The 18,506-nt window shown below is 37.9% G+C and overlaps 1 protein-coding gene across 1 annotated transcript in view; it reads right to left on the bottom strand.

Annotated features, from left to right (window-relative positions):
- TMEM135 (transmembrane protein 135) overlaps window positions 1-18,506 on the bottom strand; it is a 154,017-nt gene that overhangs the window by 48,426 nt on the left and 87,085 nt on the right. Inside the window, exon 6 of the mRNA XM_005485784.4 lies at window positions 9,403-9,449. Coding sequence (XP_005485841.1) covers window positions 9,403-9,449 — 47 coding nt within the window. The remainder of the gene's footprint in view (window positions 1-9,402; window positions 9,450-18,506) is intronic.

The raw sequence follows: 18,506 nt of genomic DNA, 5'->3' as shown, positions 1-18,506 counted from the left end.
CCTCACTGGCAGCTAAAAAAGCCTACTCTGCAGCCTTTTTTGCAGACTGCAGGAATCAGGAGCAGCATGATTTAACATAGGGAAAATGAAAATGCAGGAATCAGGAGCAGCATGATTTAACATAGGGAAAATGAAAACTAACCCAAGTTCAGCCCACACATTTGATACTTCTCATTTGGACCTGACCTAACCACAGCTCATGCCTTCAAGAACAGAGCTAGTTTGAAGACAAGGGTATAATACAACCATAAAATACTTGCCTATTCATTTCAATCCACTGTTAGCTTTCAAACTTGAAAGACAAAGTGAAAAATAGTATGTACTGGGACTGGCAAACTTCCTATAACAAGAAAGGTGGCTCAAGGGATTGGAGGCAGTATCTGTCTTTTGTAAAAAGCCAAAAGGACAATGATCACCTTTATTCTGGGCTATCATTTGATACAGATAACATTTAGGTACTGCTTAGGTATATAAAAACCAAGTTGTAGAAAGATACTGCTAAAGTATGTAATTGTTAGGTCAAGAGGCAGAAACAAAAAAAGGAAAAAAATGACCTGATGACTTGCAAATTAGTTATTTTTATGACCCACTACGCTTTTAAACAAGTACTTTATCTGAAGAGCTTTGGTAAAGCCAAAGACAAAAAGCTGCACTACACCCTTAATAATGCAACCACCCATGTTCTCCTACTCCTTTAATTACAGCTGGATCATGGCTGGTCAAAGCTCTGTCCTGCTTGGCTTCTTACTTCTCTGTGGATACTGTTCCACGTCTCCTCCTTACATTTCTCTTTTCTTCTCTGGTCAAGCAGTGCATCTGATAACAGGAGTAGGTCAAGAGGAAACAGCCAGTTCTGAAACTCAGTATTATCCATCAGTCACCCTCAAGAGGATCCAAAGAAAAAAATATTTTGAAAGGCACTCAAGAGAAGCATTTGTTTCCCCACCGCACATAGCCCCATACGGAGCCTCCTCCCAGTCCCTTCCCTCCCCTTGGCTCCCATCACCACTGCTCCCAGTCGATCACAACTCTGGGAAAGCAATCATCTGTCTCTGCTGATAGTGCCACTGTCACTGTGACTCTATCTCACCTTTCCTACACTCTCACCTGCTTTTCAGGAGACTGCAGAGCTGCCGGCTCGGACGCGGCAGGCAGAGATGCCTCAGCACCAGGTAACAGCTGCTTTGATCTTACTACCAGATAGAGTGTCTGAAATATTGTAAATATATTTATGCTTATCCCTTTGAACACCTAAATCCTGTAGTATGAACTCTCAGGTTTGGTTTAGTTTCCTATGGTGCATATGGACATGCATCCTGCACCTCTTCTGGAGGTAGGCACAGACACGGTGGCATTGCTTGCCTTGGCATGACAGCCACACCAGAGCTGAATAAAACAACCAGCACAAGGATTAAAGGCTGATGTGGCGTGCATTTCCTTGGGAGAAACTGTAAATAAAACAGGCATCATGCAATCAACGACCATTATCAAAATGTCAGAAGTTTTCTCTCAGGGTATTTTCAGGAAATTAGTCCAATAACTCCTGGTATCTTAAGACTAAGTCTGTTTTAGCAACATTTCAGTATCACAAACACATATATTTGGAAGGCAAACATAAATATTAAATGCTACATTCTAATTACTAAACTAAATACAGTGTTAACACATTCTTTCTCAAGAAAAGGTATTAGAATAAAACTTCATAAAATTAACATTACATGACAAGTCTCTAATTTAAAGCAGTACTTTAAATACTGTTACCAAATTGGAATGTACATTTTGAAAGACAGAAATAAATAACAGCAAATTTAAACCTTTCCAGTTCTAAAGATGCATCTCTAGGACACAAAAAAGGTATAAATACTTCCACTTTTTCCTCTTGACAAGGATCTAAAGAGATCAGAGTTTACTGAAGTTCTGAACTTTATATTACTCGAAAAATTACAATAATTCTGTTTAGAACTTAAAAGGATATTTTTAAGTGTTTGACATATTTTTTCCCAAGGAGGAGAGTTTGTTCTATGCTGTCCTTTTCCTGTAATTTCCATCCAAAAACTTTGGCAATAACCCATAAAAATTAATACTTAAATAAATACTTTTAATAAACTTGTCCTTTTCAGGCTTTTTTGCATTTATTAGCAGAACAAAAGGTAATTTTTTTTCATCTCAAAGTCAAGAAATGGAAAGATGATATGGGCCATGTATGCAGAATAGGCTAGAAAAAACTTAAAATCATAGTATCTCAACATTTCATTAATTCCAAACACTTACCATCCCTCAGAATAATTTTAACAGGATCTCTAGGTAACCTTAAAGAAAAATGTTAGCTAAGATGAACTCCACCTGGAGCTATGCAAGTAAGTTTAGTGCACAATCCTCTATATAATCAATTAGAGAGAGGGAGCTCCTCAACATGAGTTGAACCTACTCAAGATGGGAACTACCTTTAATTTGCCCATTTTTCCCTCCAATTTCCTAACTTTAATCAGATAGGTGCCTAAAGCTGAAGATAACTCCTGGAAAGAGGCCCTAGAGACATGTTAAAGATCTAATTGTTGTAAGGCTCTCTTTAATGCTATGTTGGGGATCAAAATGGATTTCTTCTAATTTTATGAATACCACTCTTGTCTTGTTCCTCCAGTACCTCCCAAACAAATAGATGAAAAATAATGGTTCTCACTTGGAAGTACAAGAACACAAAAATTGCAAAAGTGGGATTTGCTCATGGATGTGGTATAGCAGCAGCCACTGCAAACAATGAAGGTGAAGAGTGTCAGGAGAGGCTCAAAAACCAACTAGAGACGCCCCCCCCCTTAATCCTGCTGGACACTGAAATTTTCTACCCTAAATATACTTTTTTTTTTTTGTAAAATCTCTTGGTCCAGATATCTTCTTACTTGTATGAAAAGCTAAAAATCTCAAATTCTTGCAGTAATAAAAATATGCTTAAGATGCATCTTTATCATTTCTGAACTACACGTGTATGTCCAGCATTAGCCTGAGGAGATCAGTCTCCCTCTCCTGTGAATGCAGCAGTTTGGATCAGAGCTCTACAAAATTCAGCAATCCCCAAAATTCCCCTGCAAACCAAATCCAAAAGTACTACATCGTATAGCAAGACTTAAGAGACAAAAAAAGAAACAAAAGAAAAACTAAAATGCAGCGGAAGTCTCCTAAAAGACTATGAGAGAACAAAGAATATGTTTCATGAAAAGAGTAAAAATCCTTTTTTACTTTTTATTCTATTGCTAGATAAACAGAACATGGATTATCTCACCTTTTACCCATATTTATATTTGAATCCAGTCTGTGCAAGTCCAGCAGCAGGTCTCTGGGGGGCATTTTTACTTGGTTTGTGAGCCTCTCCAGAAGTGCCTGTGTTAACCCAGAAGGTTATCTTCGCATCCCCAACCCCCTCCTGCAATCCATGTTCTACTTTTGCTCACACTAAATAAAGCAAACTGGTATTTATAGCATTTCTTAGGAGGCCAAATGTTTTCATCTACTCACCAGGTCATCCAAAATACCTCAGAAATCAAGTATCATGACATTTACCAAAACAATGCTTTGAATCACTAACTTTGAGATGTTTATATAAGGATAGTAAAAAACATATAAACATGGAAAAAAATCCTCATCTGTTTTTTTCTTCTGATTTATTACATAATAATTCAACAGCAGAGAGCTTTTAATGCACTCCTGCAACTCTACAGCAAATGGAAAAGGCTCCAACATAATCTTTATAAGAAAGGGGAAGATGATTTCATATTAAATTCATGTAACAGCAACTCCAACTGTTAAGCTTTCTGATTCTACAGCAGGAAAGTAGAATTATAAGGCAAAAATATCTTTCAAGCAGTTGCTTCAGCACAGAAAAGAGTTTAGGTGATTAAACAAGAGACTTGTTTAATATGGTACCAATATAGCACAGGTACCACACATTTTTAAAAGAAAATAAAGGCACTTTGAAATATCATGTCGAAAATACTGAATAAATTACAGGATATGTGTTTCACAGAGAAAGAAGAGCAAATAGCTGTAATTTGGGAGGCTAGAATCTCCTTAATGAGATAGCATAAAGGGCTCTGCAAACAAAAGGACCTTTCTCAAAGGTTTTCCGTGTCTTTACACAAGTTTCAGTATTCTAGTAGCAGTATATGATACTGCATCTGCATTTCTTAGGGTTTTTTTCCAATAACCATTTTTAATCAGCAGATAATATACAAATGGCATTAAGAGATCAAGAGCTTTCTCTTGTGAGCTATGCAAATCCTGAGTTATGAAAAACATGTTGTCCTGCTCTGTGAAATCACAGCAGTAACTTCAGATTGTCTGAAATTACTGTTTCAGAACATAACACTTTAGCATTTATCTCTAGAGAAGGCAGCCTTCATCCTCAACTCATGATCAATCAATCATCAGAAACATTCAGCCTTCCTTAATAGCTGGTTTCAGCTCATAGGTGGGGCTTTGCTTTCTAAAGTTCAGAGCAGATGAATTAACATGTGCATATTATAAGCTGGTGGTATATGGTCTAAGGATTAACTACTATAGCAACCAGTACTGTAGTCTGCCAACACATATTCACCCAAATTTCTGGATTTTCTAAGTTTATATGGATAGGATTTCTATGTAGGTGTTCATTTATTGTACAGAGATTGCAAGTTTTATATTAAGTGGATTTCTCCAAGCACGAAAATGCACTGCCATGCATCACCCTTCCAAAAAAAATCTCGTGTGCATTATTCAAAATGAAACTGCTACTAAAGAAACAATTGCACTGTGTTTTACAAATATTTATTTTACACATGGTAGGATCCCTCCTGCTTCTTAATTTCATTCTATCCAATTACTGTAGAAGAGTATTCTGGACAGTACCATGAATTATTCAAACTGAAATAAGCTGGCATGAAACCATGGTATAATCAAAACCTTTCTACCCACAAACTTAATTCCATGCAAACTGCAATTTAAAAAACTATTAGAAGAATTAAAGAAAAGGGTACTTTTATTATAAGACACATTAAGAACAGTCTCTGAGGACTGATCAAGTAGCCTCTCTGCTGTCTCTTTGCCTTGAAGGGAACTGGAGTTGGCTAGACTGTGCATACCTGGGGTTTCTTTAGGAAAGCAGCACACTGTGAAGAAATCCTACTCACAACACACCAGATGACACCATTAAGTACTGGGCTTTTTGAGTTAAGTGGCGAACATTCAGATCCCGAGGACTTCAATATCACCTAAAAATTAATTTCTACAGATAATATCCAACAGATATAAGAACATTCCTTTCCCCAGATACACTTCTGCATGTAAGATTCTTAGGCAAATATGGGGGGAAGGGGGACAATCCTTCAGCTGTGGTTGCCTATCCCTGTGAATTAAATATATATGTATCAGATTCTGCCACACTGTGTATACTACAGCTGTCTACAAATGAGTAATGCATTTTAATTTCATCACTTCCAGTGGAGTGGAGCAGAAGCATTTTGAGAAAAAACAGAAGTCCAAGTTAGAAGAAAAGTACCACAAGATGAGGATGGAAGAGAAGAAATAAAAAAGTACTGCACTAAAATATGCTTCCTCTGAGTGTAAATATAACTCTGTTACTTGTAAACCTATCATCTGCATTTCAGCTGCTTTTTTCCTAGTATATTCTTCTATTTTTTCCTGTCTCCTGACATGACCTTTTTTCTTCCCTCTTTGGTCACTCTCTCCTACCTTCTTCCTACTGTTTTCCTTTGTATGTTGCTCTTCTGAACCTACCTTTCACTCTGACTCTCCTCTCACTTTATCTATTCTGAAGTAATTATTCCTGGTTTTTCCTTCTACCATTTCAGTTCTGTAACCTCACTTCTTTACTCCTGAGATTTAGCACCTTCTTTTTCTTGTCCTGTAGCAGATGCAATAATGTTTGAACAGTCCAACAGAATTTGGGGAAAACTCCAGTAATAAATATCAAGGCTGCTTGGTGATGTTTTCAACTAGTATGAAACATCTGCCTCATTAACAGACCATTATTACAGGATTTGTGTAGAAAACAATATAAAATAGAGATTATAGCAAGATACTGAAGACAATCAATATACTAGAAAAGGAAATAATCAAATAAATCAAGAAGAACAGCATCTATACTTCCACAGACCAAGACTCATGCATCTGTTACAGCAGTATTTCCTGCTACAGCAGGGAGTAGGTAGGAAGACACCCACCTCAAGGGAGATGTATGGTCATGTGGCAATTAAGTGCAACATTTTTTTCTCTTGTAAAGGATGACTATCAACCACTGGCCTTCCAGAAGCAACATTAAACAAACTCAGCTTTACAGGCGTCTGTTAACCTGGCAACCTGAAAGCTACCCTGGAAGCTGTGTGATGTATAGAACATACCTCAATTCTTCCAAATAGAAAACAGTTTTGAACTTTCCAAATCAAATAACTTTTAATTTCCTAGATTCAGCAAAGATCACCTAAAGTCATGCTGGTGTGCAGTTACTTGAAAATGACCAAAGTCCATGGGAATGTTGTGGAGCACCTGTGCTCTCCATGCTTTCCCAATCAGCACCAGTGGCTCAATCCAATGCAGCTACCGTGCATCACAGTACAAGCTGTGCAAGGAAAGTTATTCAGCTCAAAACTACCCAGAGAAGAAAAAAGTAGCCAAATTTAGTTACATCTGGAGCTGTTAGGAATGCAGCTCCAACCAAGGCTACCTATTAGGGACAGTAATAATTTTTAAGATCAGAGAACCCGATAACTTCAGATAAGGCAGTTTATATGAACTCAGAAAATAAAAGACTACTTTGCTTTTATTCTGTGCAACATTTGACTCCCAAGCATCAGTAAGACTTTTATAGCATAGAGGTAGACTTAGATTAAATCTCTTTTTAGAAAAGTTTTAAGCTTCAAATTACAGCCTATAGGTATTAGGATTTTATCTTTAATAATGAAAGACATTTCATATGATCTTGGTGACCATGAGTGCTACTGCTCTCCGTACCTTTGTTGACATTTTAGTTGGGTGGAAGGGACAAAGCCACTCTGGGAACAAGTTAAGTAAAATGCAAAGGATATTTTTCTGGTTTTCAGGTCAGTGAATGCTTGTTAGGAGTTAATAGTGTTTTATAATCAACAGGAATATATTCTACAAGCCAAACAGATCTGGCTTTGAATAAGGTGTTCATTCCAGAAGTATGAACGTGATTTTATCCGTTTGATCCATTTATGATTAAGAAAAAGGGTGAAGTGATTTTGAGCCATTAAATAGGAAATGTAATTTAATGACTCTCCCAATTACTTTCTGCTTTAGATGACAACAGAAACAGGAAGATTGTCTTCCCTAGGCACACAGGATTTTTCCAAGGCCTGTCCAAAATCTTACTGAAGGGCATCAATAGTTAATTCAGTTATCAATTCAGACAGCAACCAGCTCACAATCACAGTTAGCTACAACAAATGGGCAACTCTGAGGTCTGATTAAGTGACCTCTCTGCTGTCTCTTCTCCCTGAGCAGTTGACAAGACTCTGTTCATATCCAGAGGTATTTTCACCCAGACCCTTTTAAACCTGGCTTCTTTAGGAAAGTATGTGAAGAAGTCTCCACACAAAAGAAGACTCACAAAACTGATTATACTGAGAAAGGAAGAAAAAAAAACCACCTCAAAAACTAGTTTGTGCTAATTATTTTTGACAAATTTGTCCTAGTACATTCACTGGTGTTTACAAATAGATTTTTTCCCCAATAATTAAACTAAACTTGAGGCTCTATTTTAATTCCCCTGTTCAAACACAAAGACAAAAGGAATTAAATGTTGTTGATGATTGCTCAACAGGATATTCCATCAGCCTTGGCATGAGTCATTATTTTAGAAGAGAAAGTGGTTTGGAGACCATTCAATAGCCAGTGTTTGTGTCAGTTCAAGGAAAAATTCACCAAATACATCTGGGCTCTGTGTCAGTTCTCACCTCTAGAGAGGCCACAGGAAAGCTGGAGAGCGACTTTTTACAAGGGCATGCAGTGACAGCACGAGGTATTGGCCTCAAACTGAAAGAGGGTAGCTTAGATTTGATATTAGGAAGAAATTCTTTACTGTGACATAACATGTAGCGGTGAGTCACCGGAATGGTTTCCCTGACAAGCTGTGGTTGTCTCATCTCTGAAAGTGTTCAAGGCCAGGCTGGATGGGGCTTTGAGCACTGGTGCAGTGGAAAATGTCCCTGCTCATAGCAGGGGGGTTGGAACTAGATTACCTTGAAGCTCCTTTTCAGACCAAACTATTCTAGGATTCTGTGATTTAACTTGCAGGCTCTCTCTAAAACACCACTTCATTACCAAGACATAGGTAGGAGACAATTAGCTTCCTCCAAGATCATACAATATTTATAGTTTGACCAGAATTTTAGTGCTCTGAGTTCATTTGACCAGAATGCATGCAGACAGGTGTCCAACCTCAAGATTACAAATCAAATTCTCTGAGGTTGTTATGGCTTAACTCAAGAGTAGAAGAAAATAAAGCAAGAAGACTGCTAATGCAAAGTTCTTAATAGGTTATAGATGAAAGGAGGAATGCTTCTCTGAATCCCCTAAATTAACAGCCCTCTTCTATCCACAGACTGTTCTTGGCCAATATCCGTAAGTAATGGAATTATGAAAAACAAGCTGCAGCTTCCAGAGTTTTGCAATTACCAGGGGATCATACAGCTTCAAGAACCATAGATGGCTGCACGCCACAGAAAATTCTAAGCCAAAGGGTTGTAGTCAAAGGTTACATTAAAAAGCAACTTTCCAATTTGAGATATAATGAAGAAAATTTGAGAGGTCTGGTATTTAAAGGGAAATAAGATAAATTACATACATCTATATTGCAAACTGAGAGATAAACAAGCCATTAAAATGAGTGTCTCATCTATCTCCCACCATTCTAAGTTTTAAAACATAGATATAATTCATAACTTGTGAAAACACATGAAACAAGTTTATTCTAAAATTGAAAGAAGGTAGCTACACCCGCACACAAGTCAAATATTTGGCATTATTTAGGGACACAAAATTTGATTTTCCTGTTCTCCTCTATTTTTGCCAGAAGAGAAAATGCGATCATCTTGCCCTGAGCTCTTAAAAAGAGCCATGAAAAGCAGATTTCAGTTGTTTTCACACTGTGTTACATCTCCAGGGTCTTACTTAGGAGATGAAACTCCTTAAGTAATCAGTGTATTTTCCAGAAGACTCAACATTTCCCTTTTTAGCCCAGTTATGATCACAGCACTGGGTGGTGCCACTGAAGCACTCTAGTCAATTCATCGTGAGTGAAGAATATACAGAAGAGCACCAAAAAGCAGTAAGCTCTAAGAAACACTGTTCAAAACAATTTTTACAACATAAATGGATACACCAGCAACATACCTGAAGAAGAACATGAACAAAGCAGCTGTGATGCAGAACAAAAGTACCTACAAGAAGAAGAAAGACTGTTACTACATAACACACTACTACTGCAGGCATGTTCTGGATCATGAGGATTCTGTAACTTTTACTATAAAAGCTACACTTCATTTATATTCTGGAGGGGTCAGAACGAAAGTTTGTCTGAGTCCACCAAAAAGGATTGCCTAGTTTCTAGTGGACTTTGTAGAAGCTTAAAAAATTGAAACTCAAACCAGAGAAGTGGGACAACAGACACAGCAAATGGCACCACTTAAAAAGCATTTGTAATAAAAGTCCAAGGAAAAAAATATTTATAGAACAACATAATTTAAACAATAAAATATTAGAACTGAAATTTAAACATCACATTTTACCAGTCTTTGCTTTTGTGATTAAGAGAAATATCATATTGCTAGTTCCAGTTTAAAAGGCACAGTCTTTAAAAAATCTGTTTTGACAGCTGCTGGTCCTGAACTGCTTTCCAGCAAGTTTGAGAGCAGATAATTCTATTCCCAATTAACAATACCCTTTCTAGTAGTTTAGCTTAGTGCTAGACTCACTTGGAAGAATCCTATCTTGCTCTGTATCATCAATGTGCTCACACAAGAGTCACTGAGCAAACTGAGCAGCTCTCCAGCACTGAGAGGGGAACGTCCTACTTCCCACTGCCACCCTCTCTGCTGGGGCTTAGCACTGTTACCTCCTCCTTATCACCTGCACAGGGACTCACAAGTGCTGAAGAACACCTGCCTTAATCCAGTCCATCTTTGCCACGTACACCTCACAAGTGAGAAAATTTTGTTTTGTTCTAGATATACTGGCCCATATTCATACCATCACTTAGGAGGCAAAATCCTTACAGAAATATTGTAAGTCTTTCAGAAAATATTTGCACCTATTTTCAAGGGTTGAAGAAGTTTTCATCATGAGAGGATACAGACATCTTATGTGAGAAGAAACGGAAGAGGTGGCAGAGGTGTAAATTAGAAGGTTACGAACACATAGAACAGGAGGCTGCTGCGTGTTAAAACAGATCAGAAAGTGTGAGAAAAATTTGCATAGGAAATCTTTACAACAACTTTCAGAGAAAAGAAAATCTTACAAATAGCACCATTTCTCTTTTCTAAGCTCCTCTGTCTGTGACTTAAAACCAGGTTACACGAGACACAACATCTGTTGTGTAAACTACCAACCTTTTCCTTCATCAGTACTATCATACTTTATTAATCTGCATCAAAAATGTGAACATCTGAAATCCTTTTTTACAAAATCATTAGGGCAAAGGTATATTTCATGAGAGTAATTGAATATTTCATTTCAAACTAGGAACAAAAGCAGACAAGCAGACTTGTTTTTAAACTCAAATTCTACTCAAAAAGATCTGCCCTGTTCCTACAAAGTTCAAAATGTATTTGGATCTGGCAACCAAGCATCAATTCTCTGGAGGTTATTCTGGAGACACAGGGAGAAGGCAGCTTGACAGCCTGAGCAACAGTATTGGGAAATAAGTGAGATATGGCAAAGAACCAGTTTTCTGGATGATGTGGGGGGATGACAAAACAAAAAAACCCCAAAAAAATAAACAACCCCCCCCCCCAAAAAAAGCACACAAAAACCAAAAACCACAAAGCAACCAACACAATAAAAAAAGGTATGCCTTTGCATACCAAAACCACTTCACTAAACAATATTTTCTTGCCCTTTTTTCTTTTATTCCTTTTTTACCTTTTTTTTTTCCCAGTAAGTTTGATAATAATCTAACAAGTACTCTATATAGTATATCTAACAATCTATATGTATAATTAATTTCAGAAAATATTTGCACCTATTTTCAAGGGTTGAAGAAGTTTTCATCATGAGAGGATACAGACATCTTTTGTGAGAAGAAATGGAAGAGGTGGCAGAGGTGTAAATTAGAAGGTTATGAATGTATAATTAAGATTCCCTCAGAGCTCTTTCTACTCCAGGCTAAAGCAGCACAGCTTTCTCAGTCTGGGAAACCCAGCCCTGGACACAACACTACAGACATGTCTCAGCAGCACTGAGCTGGGGGGAAAGATCACCTTGTTCTTCTGGCAGTGGCCTTTGCTGGCTCATGTCCAACTTGGTGCCCACCAGGACCCCCAATTATTTTTTGAAAAGCTGCTTTCCAATGGTCCCAGGATATACTGGTACCATTCCTCACCAAAGCCATCATTCATCCCTTTGTTGAACCTCCTGAGGACCACTATTAAAGAAAAGCATAGACAAAACGAGACAGTCCAGAAGATCATGATGGGAATAAAAGGCCTGTAGGGTACAACTGTTGGAAAACTGCTGAAACTATAAAAGTAGTAGTTAATGGTGATCATGACAACTCTTTTCATATAATTATCACATACTGATAAATCTGTCTCATCAAGTACAAGAGGAGGAAGGCAGAGTTAAGTCTACAGCAAATAAAGCATTGGTTAAATAACAGAAAGAGCTCTCCAGGGTAGTGATACACCAGAACAAGATGTCTGTGAGATTGTGGAATCTCCTTTATCAGAGATGCTTAAGATCAGTAGAGGCAAACATATCCAAGAAATGCTGTGGACATGTTTGACAGGGTGTCTCCAATATTTACTCAACTGAAGGACAGCAAAACATGTGTCTAAATTAGACCCAGACTCTTCTACATGAAATTCACAGCCCTACATGGAAAGTCCAGAGACTGCCTTATCATAGCACAAATAAGGCAGAAGCAGAGGAAAAATTGTCACTGTGCCCCAAATCTAAGCTACTTTCAAAATAAGCCTTTTTTAACTTTTTCCCCATTCTAGAATTTTTGTAATATCTTCATTACAATGTGCAGTACCTATTTTAGTTTTTAAAATAACAATATTTTTAAAAAAAGAAAAAATACTAAGGGCTACAGAAATAGATTTCTAAATATTAAGTGAAAAAGACTGCTATTCCAGTGAGCAGGAAGTCTCACTTGGGATTTTCCTTGCAGAGTCCATTACTTTTTGATTTACAACAGAAGACCAACACAATGTACTTGGCAAAATACAGATTTTGAAACTTTCCAGCTGAAGAAACAGATACAAGCAGAAAACCCGCATGTTGCTAATGAGAATGATATGCCCTAAAGATTTTAACATCTATGAAGAGATGCCTGTAGGTTACAAGGAAAAATCCTTGTGCTCCAGGACAGGTTAGCATATTTGGTATGTGAGTACTTTAATTTAATTGATTACATTATACTTCACTCTAGTATGCTAAACCTTAATAAAAAATAATAAATAAAAGGAAATTTGCTGACAAAACTGAAAAGGTACTTTTTTCCAGATCTCTGTTGGCTGGCAAAGCCAGTATTTATTTTTTTCCAAGAAAGTTCAGCCATCACACAGTCAGCAAAAGGAAGTGACATCTGGCAGTACCCAGCACTGAGCACAAAACAAAAAGCTCTGGGTCAAAGTGGTTACCACTTGCCCTGGTCACAGCAGTAGACCCAGTAACACCAGTAGAAGTAGCTCACAAATGACCTTCCCTCACAGCCAGATAAAAATCTTGGCCCAAAGAAAGGAAAAAATAACACTGCTAAAACTATCAAAACTACTAGAGTCTTGTGTATTCAGGCTTTTCCCGCACCTTACTCAGTCCTGAGGTTATGTGCACTTTCTTTAATCATTTCCATTATAGTCAGATTTCCTGGGGTACAAAAGGTCTCTGATTGGAGGCTGCTCTGCTACAGTCAGAATAAAGACTAGGACTGAAGTCTGTGATAAAGGAACACAGACCTAGTAACTAAAAAGAAAAGCACTGAAGCTACTCAAAATCTATTGAATGAAGACAGGAGGAGGTAAATGGGCAGATCAGTCCTATTAGTGGTAGAAGCATCCAGAGTGTTGGAGCTACAGTTCAACACTGCATAGTGCTACCACCAGTTCACAGAAGACCTAAGGCAGCTTCATAAACTGGCACATAACTAACACTTGACTTCCAGCAAAAGTGAGCTATTCCATTCTCAGAGTTGCCAATGCTTATTAAAGAAGTCACACAGTTCCTGAACAGAAATGTCATTAATGAAGTTTTTAAAACAAAGATATTTTACAATGAAAAAGGGTTATTTGGTTTTGTATGAAAACATAAGGACTTAGGGAAAATGCTGGCTGTCCTTCACCAAGCTCAAACTTCTAGTAATCCCAAAAGACATATGCCAATTGGAAATCCTGAAATGGAGCCACATCACCCTGGTAATTTCAAAGGATGCAATGCTTTACCTTCTTCCACTAGCTGATCCTGTCAAATGGAAATCTTTGTAAGACCTTATCTCCACCTCTAATTGAAATGCAGCACAGCTGGGGAGAACTGCACGCGCTCTCAAAAGTAACAGCAAAAACTCTTGTCATACCCATGGTCATCCGCATAATGATTATCTTCCTAACTGAAATTAAATAACTTTTGAAGCAAAATTACTGCTGCTTTAAAACTGATAGGCTTTATAAAAATGCAGAAAACAATTTGTCAGATACTTATTGGGCACAGGGCCAGTTCAACTGCACCTACAACACTCAGCTGTCAGAGGTTCCTGATTTCTTTTCTGCCAGCAAGTCTGAAGCAATCTCTGGGCTGATAAGATCAAAAGAAACATGAGTATGTGTTATTAAACAAAAGATTATATAGATTCTTGTTAAAGCACTGTTGTTGGATCACGATTAAAAGATTACAATTGGCAAATGCAGACAGTAACTGAGCCAAGACCAGGAGCACCTGCCAGTCCCAGAAGAACAGCAATGAATAAAAAAAAAAGCTAAACCTCTGATTTTCTAGTTCACAAATTCTCTGTGTGTGTGTATATATATACACATGCATATCTATAACTGAGCATTTCAGCATTCTTCATTTGTTTTCTCAAAAAAACACTCGTCAAGTTTCTTCCCCCATTTTTCATATTCTACAAGCCATAGCAAACAGAGCTACAACATACATTGACAGAGCCACCAAATATCCTTTCTGGAAGATTCTCAGGAAAGTCCACTGCCGTCAAGAATGCACAAGGCTTGAGAGACTGAAGCACCAAAAAAGAAGTTGCCAAATGACACCATAGTTTCATCACCAACACAAACAAAAGTTGTGTGTTATACCACTGGAGTGTACTGAGCTCAATTTAAAAATCTACACCTCAAATCCACATTTAAAAATCTGGGACTGGGTCACTATGATCCTTCTACAACCTGACATGTTCCTCATGATGGCTACACAGGCTCTGTGCAGGTTAGCCCAGTGCTGGGCCACACACACAGCTTGAGGTGAAACTACAAAGTACTTTCAGGCAAATGAACGTATGTAGTGATCACTCCTCCTCCAGCACCTATTTGTGATGATTATTCCACATGTCTTCTTCTGGCACAGAGATGCACAGAAGAACAAATCTTAGATGTGATCCACCTGAAAGCAACTATTTTCTGCTCTCAAAGACTGAATAGGGGCAGGGCCAGACAGCTTAAACCACACCCAGATCAAATCATAGCCTGATACAACAATATAGTCAATTCAACCAGCACGATTTGAACCTCCCTCCATTAAAATTTTGACAAATAAACGTGAATTAATTGTGAATCGTTCAAATTATATTGAAAAGGCAGAATTAGTGATATACTTGAAATACAACACCACAAATGAAAACTAAAAAAACACTAACATCTCTAAGTATTAAATCCATATGTAAGCTGAAATTTAAATCTGGTTACTTATCCTACAAGAGCTTTACAAATGTAGTAAATACTAAAAACCCAATAAATTTTCTTAGTAGTCCATGCACATGTCTTGTATTAGGCTTCTGAACATAACTGCTTAGCTCATGTTACAATCATCCAAGATTTCATCTCCACCATGAGAATTTCTGCTTATCTGTCTCTTCTTCTTCCAGAGCTCACAATCACTGAAGAATTACAAGGTTTGATATTACCTTAGTATCCAAAAAGGAACTGCAAGTTATTCATTTTTAAAAGCTTAGAGGTATTGAAATAATTTTGTTGCTGTGAAGCACGTGCATTCATAGTATAAGAACAACACTTTGCAAGGCAGCACCATGAAAGCCACTGGATCCAGTAATGACTCATACTGGTGAAATTTCTGAAAAGTATCAGAATGTGATGAATTTCTGATATGCATTAAAAGCTAGTAAAGGGACAGGGTGAAAGAGGTAGAAATAAATTACCTGTTTTAATAATTTGGATATAAAAAGCAGAGTTTTCCCACTATTGCAAGCATTTAACTATTACATATGCATTTGATAATTAAAGTCAGTTAGGTGGATAAATTTTAAAATTACTAAAAATCTGGCATGCTCAGATTTATTGTAAGTTGACAACACACAAATAGTTATCTTTTGGGCTCAAGAGCTTCCTGCCCCATATGCCCACACCCAGAGCTGCCCCCTCTGTTCTGCTGGTTGAGACTGTGGGCCGTGCAAAGAAGAGGCTGAGGAAACCAATGGAGCAGCCAGGAGAAATACACATTAAAGAATGTGCTCAGAAACTGTGCATTTCTTTTCTTAAAAATGCTGTATAACTAGCAGACACAGACGCTATTTCTATATATACATACACAGCAATATTTTTATGTTTACTAACTGAGGAAAAATATTTTAAATTGATGATAATTATTTATGCTTGTGCGTAAATCCTGATACCTTGTATAAGATGTCATTTAACATTCCTGTATCTCTCCCCAATTTTGGCAGAGTTTTCATTAGCATTCTGAACTGCATGCATTGCTTTGCAAGTAAGAGCCCCCTTGAGAACGTGAGGAGGGGGAACAGCTAAATTGATAAGCTAAAATGCCTCTCACATTTCCCCTGATAGGAACCTCCACAATGTACAGCTGACACTGGCTGTCATCATAAGACACAGTCAGCTCTTTAGGGGAACAAGGGCTCTTGAAAAGTAACATTTATGTGAGCATGTAAGGAAAGAGAATCAGACCTGGCTGGAAGGGGGTGAAAGCACTGATTGTGTTATCTGTTGAATGGAGGAGCTCATGCTGCTCATGGAATTACCTTCCAGTGAATTTTCCTGAGAAAGTACAGATACCCTTGAGGCATGTGAAAAGAAGGACTTGAGTTCTTGCCACAAATGTCTACTCCATCCCACTGCTGGAGGTTCCTTCTCCCTCAGCATCCACATCACCGCAGTAAGTCAGGGAAGGGGCTCGGGCTGCTGGTGATTGCTGTGCTTCAGAGACAGCTCATTTTGAAGAGCCCCTCTGGTGGTCCTTCAACCACCTCCGACATGGAGACTGAGTGGAAAGAGGAGGTGCTGTGCAGAAGCTCATGAAGCACTATTATAAACTGTTCTAGCTTGACTCACAGTGCCTTTCCCCATCTTCTTATTAAGCTGTAATAGACTAAGACCTTAGATATAGGAGCTGAAAACTAATGCAGAAATCAGTGGAAAAATAATGGAGTTTTACTTAAAATACTTAATTTTAAAGATTACACAGCAAAGGCCCACACACCAATAGCAAACACTCATTCTTCCTCCATTAGAGAACTTCATTACACCTTAAGATCAACAGTATAGATTATATTATGCTTCTCTTTCTCCAAACAGTTAAAATTTTGTCTTGTTTGTTTTACCAATCATCACTTTAGTGGTAGAAGATTTGTCACCCACTTCTCCACACAAAACCTACAAGTTCAGGAAAATGTCTTGGCACCAGCAGAGAATGCTATTGAGAAGGCAGATTAATTTTTATTCCTTCTGCTATTGTTTCTACCACCACAACACAGAAAAAAATAAGATCAAAACCACATAAGCAAATTGAAACAAGGTTAACATAAGATTATGCCCTTTGGTCATTGTTTAAATATTCTCTTAGATATTTAAAAGTTGGTGTGAATGTTAATTCATGCCTAGAGGTACTACTCTGTTTCTGATCCAAAACCAGAATACAACATTTTATAACTGGTATATAACAAAACAACTAAAATGGTCACAATTTCATTTCTATTACACCCCTGCCATATTCTGCTCTGCACCCACACCTCTCACCCTTTCCTGTCCTCTGGGAAGGGAGGATGGCTGCCTGCACACAGCTTCTCCTGCTAGGGGCTGGAGAAGGAGGGTACCACAAAGACTGTCCCAGACCCACAAATTACCTCTTTCACAGCATCCACCATGGTGGATAAAATTCCCAATGGCAAACTGCATCCACACAGTGGTATCAGACCAGCAGGAAAAGGGGATAGAAAAGAAAAGCAAAAGGGCAGATAATGTGGGTTACCTGGTATACCAAATCTCCTGAGTCTGCTCTTGGACAACTTCAAAAGTACTGTGGTAGTGGGTAATAATGTGATTTTTATTTTTTGTAACTTTTATAAAATATAAATGAGGACACATTCAAATAGTGTCACAACTGGGCACAAAACACCTCAAAGAAAGAAGTCAGCTTCATAAAGGGAGTTAAACCCTTGAAAAGCATGTAATTAGCAAAGAGCTGGTTATCAAGATCTAAACCAATCCATCTGCAAAGATTCTTTTCATTTAGCAGTATTAATCATTACTGTGAAAATTAATGAAAATACAGTTCTAGAAAACAGCTGTGCAATCCACTGAGGTAGGTGCAGACAGGACCCATGCCCAAGACTATGGTGTTGTGCCCTGAAAATTACAGGGAATCTGAAAAGGTCACAATAGGGAGATTAGCTGCATTTGTAACTGATCACACAGCTAAATTTACTAGGCTCTTGACACTGCTGCAGTGTCTCCACGCCCAGTTGTTTCAAATTCCTGGGCACATTTTAGGAAGCTACGCAAAAATTTCAAGTTGTTCATTATTTTAGGCAAATAATGTCAAATACTACATGACTGGGAAGACACATTGTCTCCTGTTTGCCAAGGGACTATGGATTTACTTTGAGCTCTCCTTCATCTAGACTCTCCCTACTCAGCAAGCACTCCTGAGTGTAAGTTACAAGCTGAAAGGACAAAACCTTTCAGCAGCTAAAGCTGAGGGAGAAGTCTGATCTTTCTTGCAACACTTTCTCTCACTCATATCTTTTCCATTCTCTACCTCAGAGCCATGGAGCACTGTATCATCACTTTTTCAAATAT

This window comes from Zonotrichia albicollis, chromosome 2 (assembly GCF_047830755.1).
Source record: "Zonotrichia albicollis isolate bZonAlb1 chromosome 2, bZonAlb1.hap1, whole genome shotgun sequence".
Classification (NCBI taxonomy): domain Eukaryota; kingdom Metazoa; phylum Chordata; class Aves; order Passeriformes; family Passerellidae; genus Zonotrichia; species Zonotrichia albicollis.
Note: the sequence above shows the minus strand (reverse complement) of the source record. Positions and strands in the feature narration are given on the sequence as shown.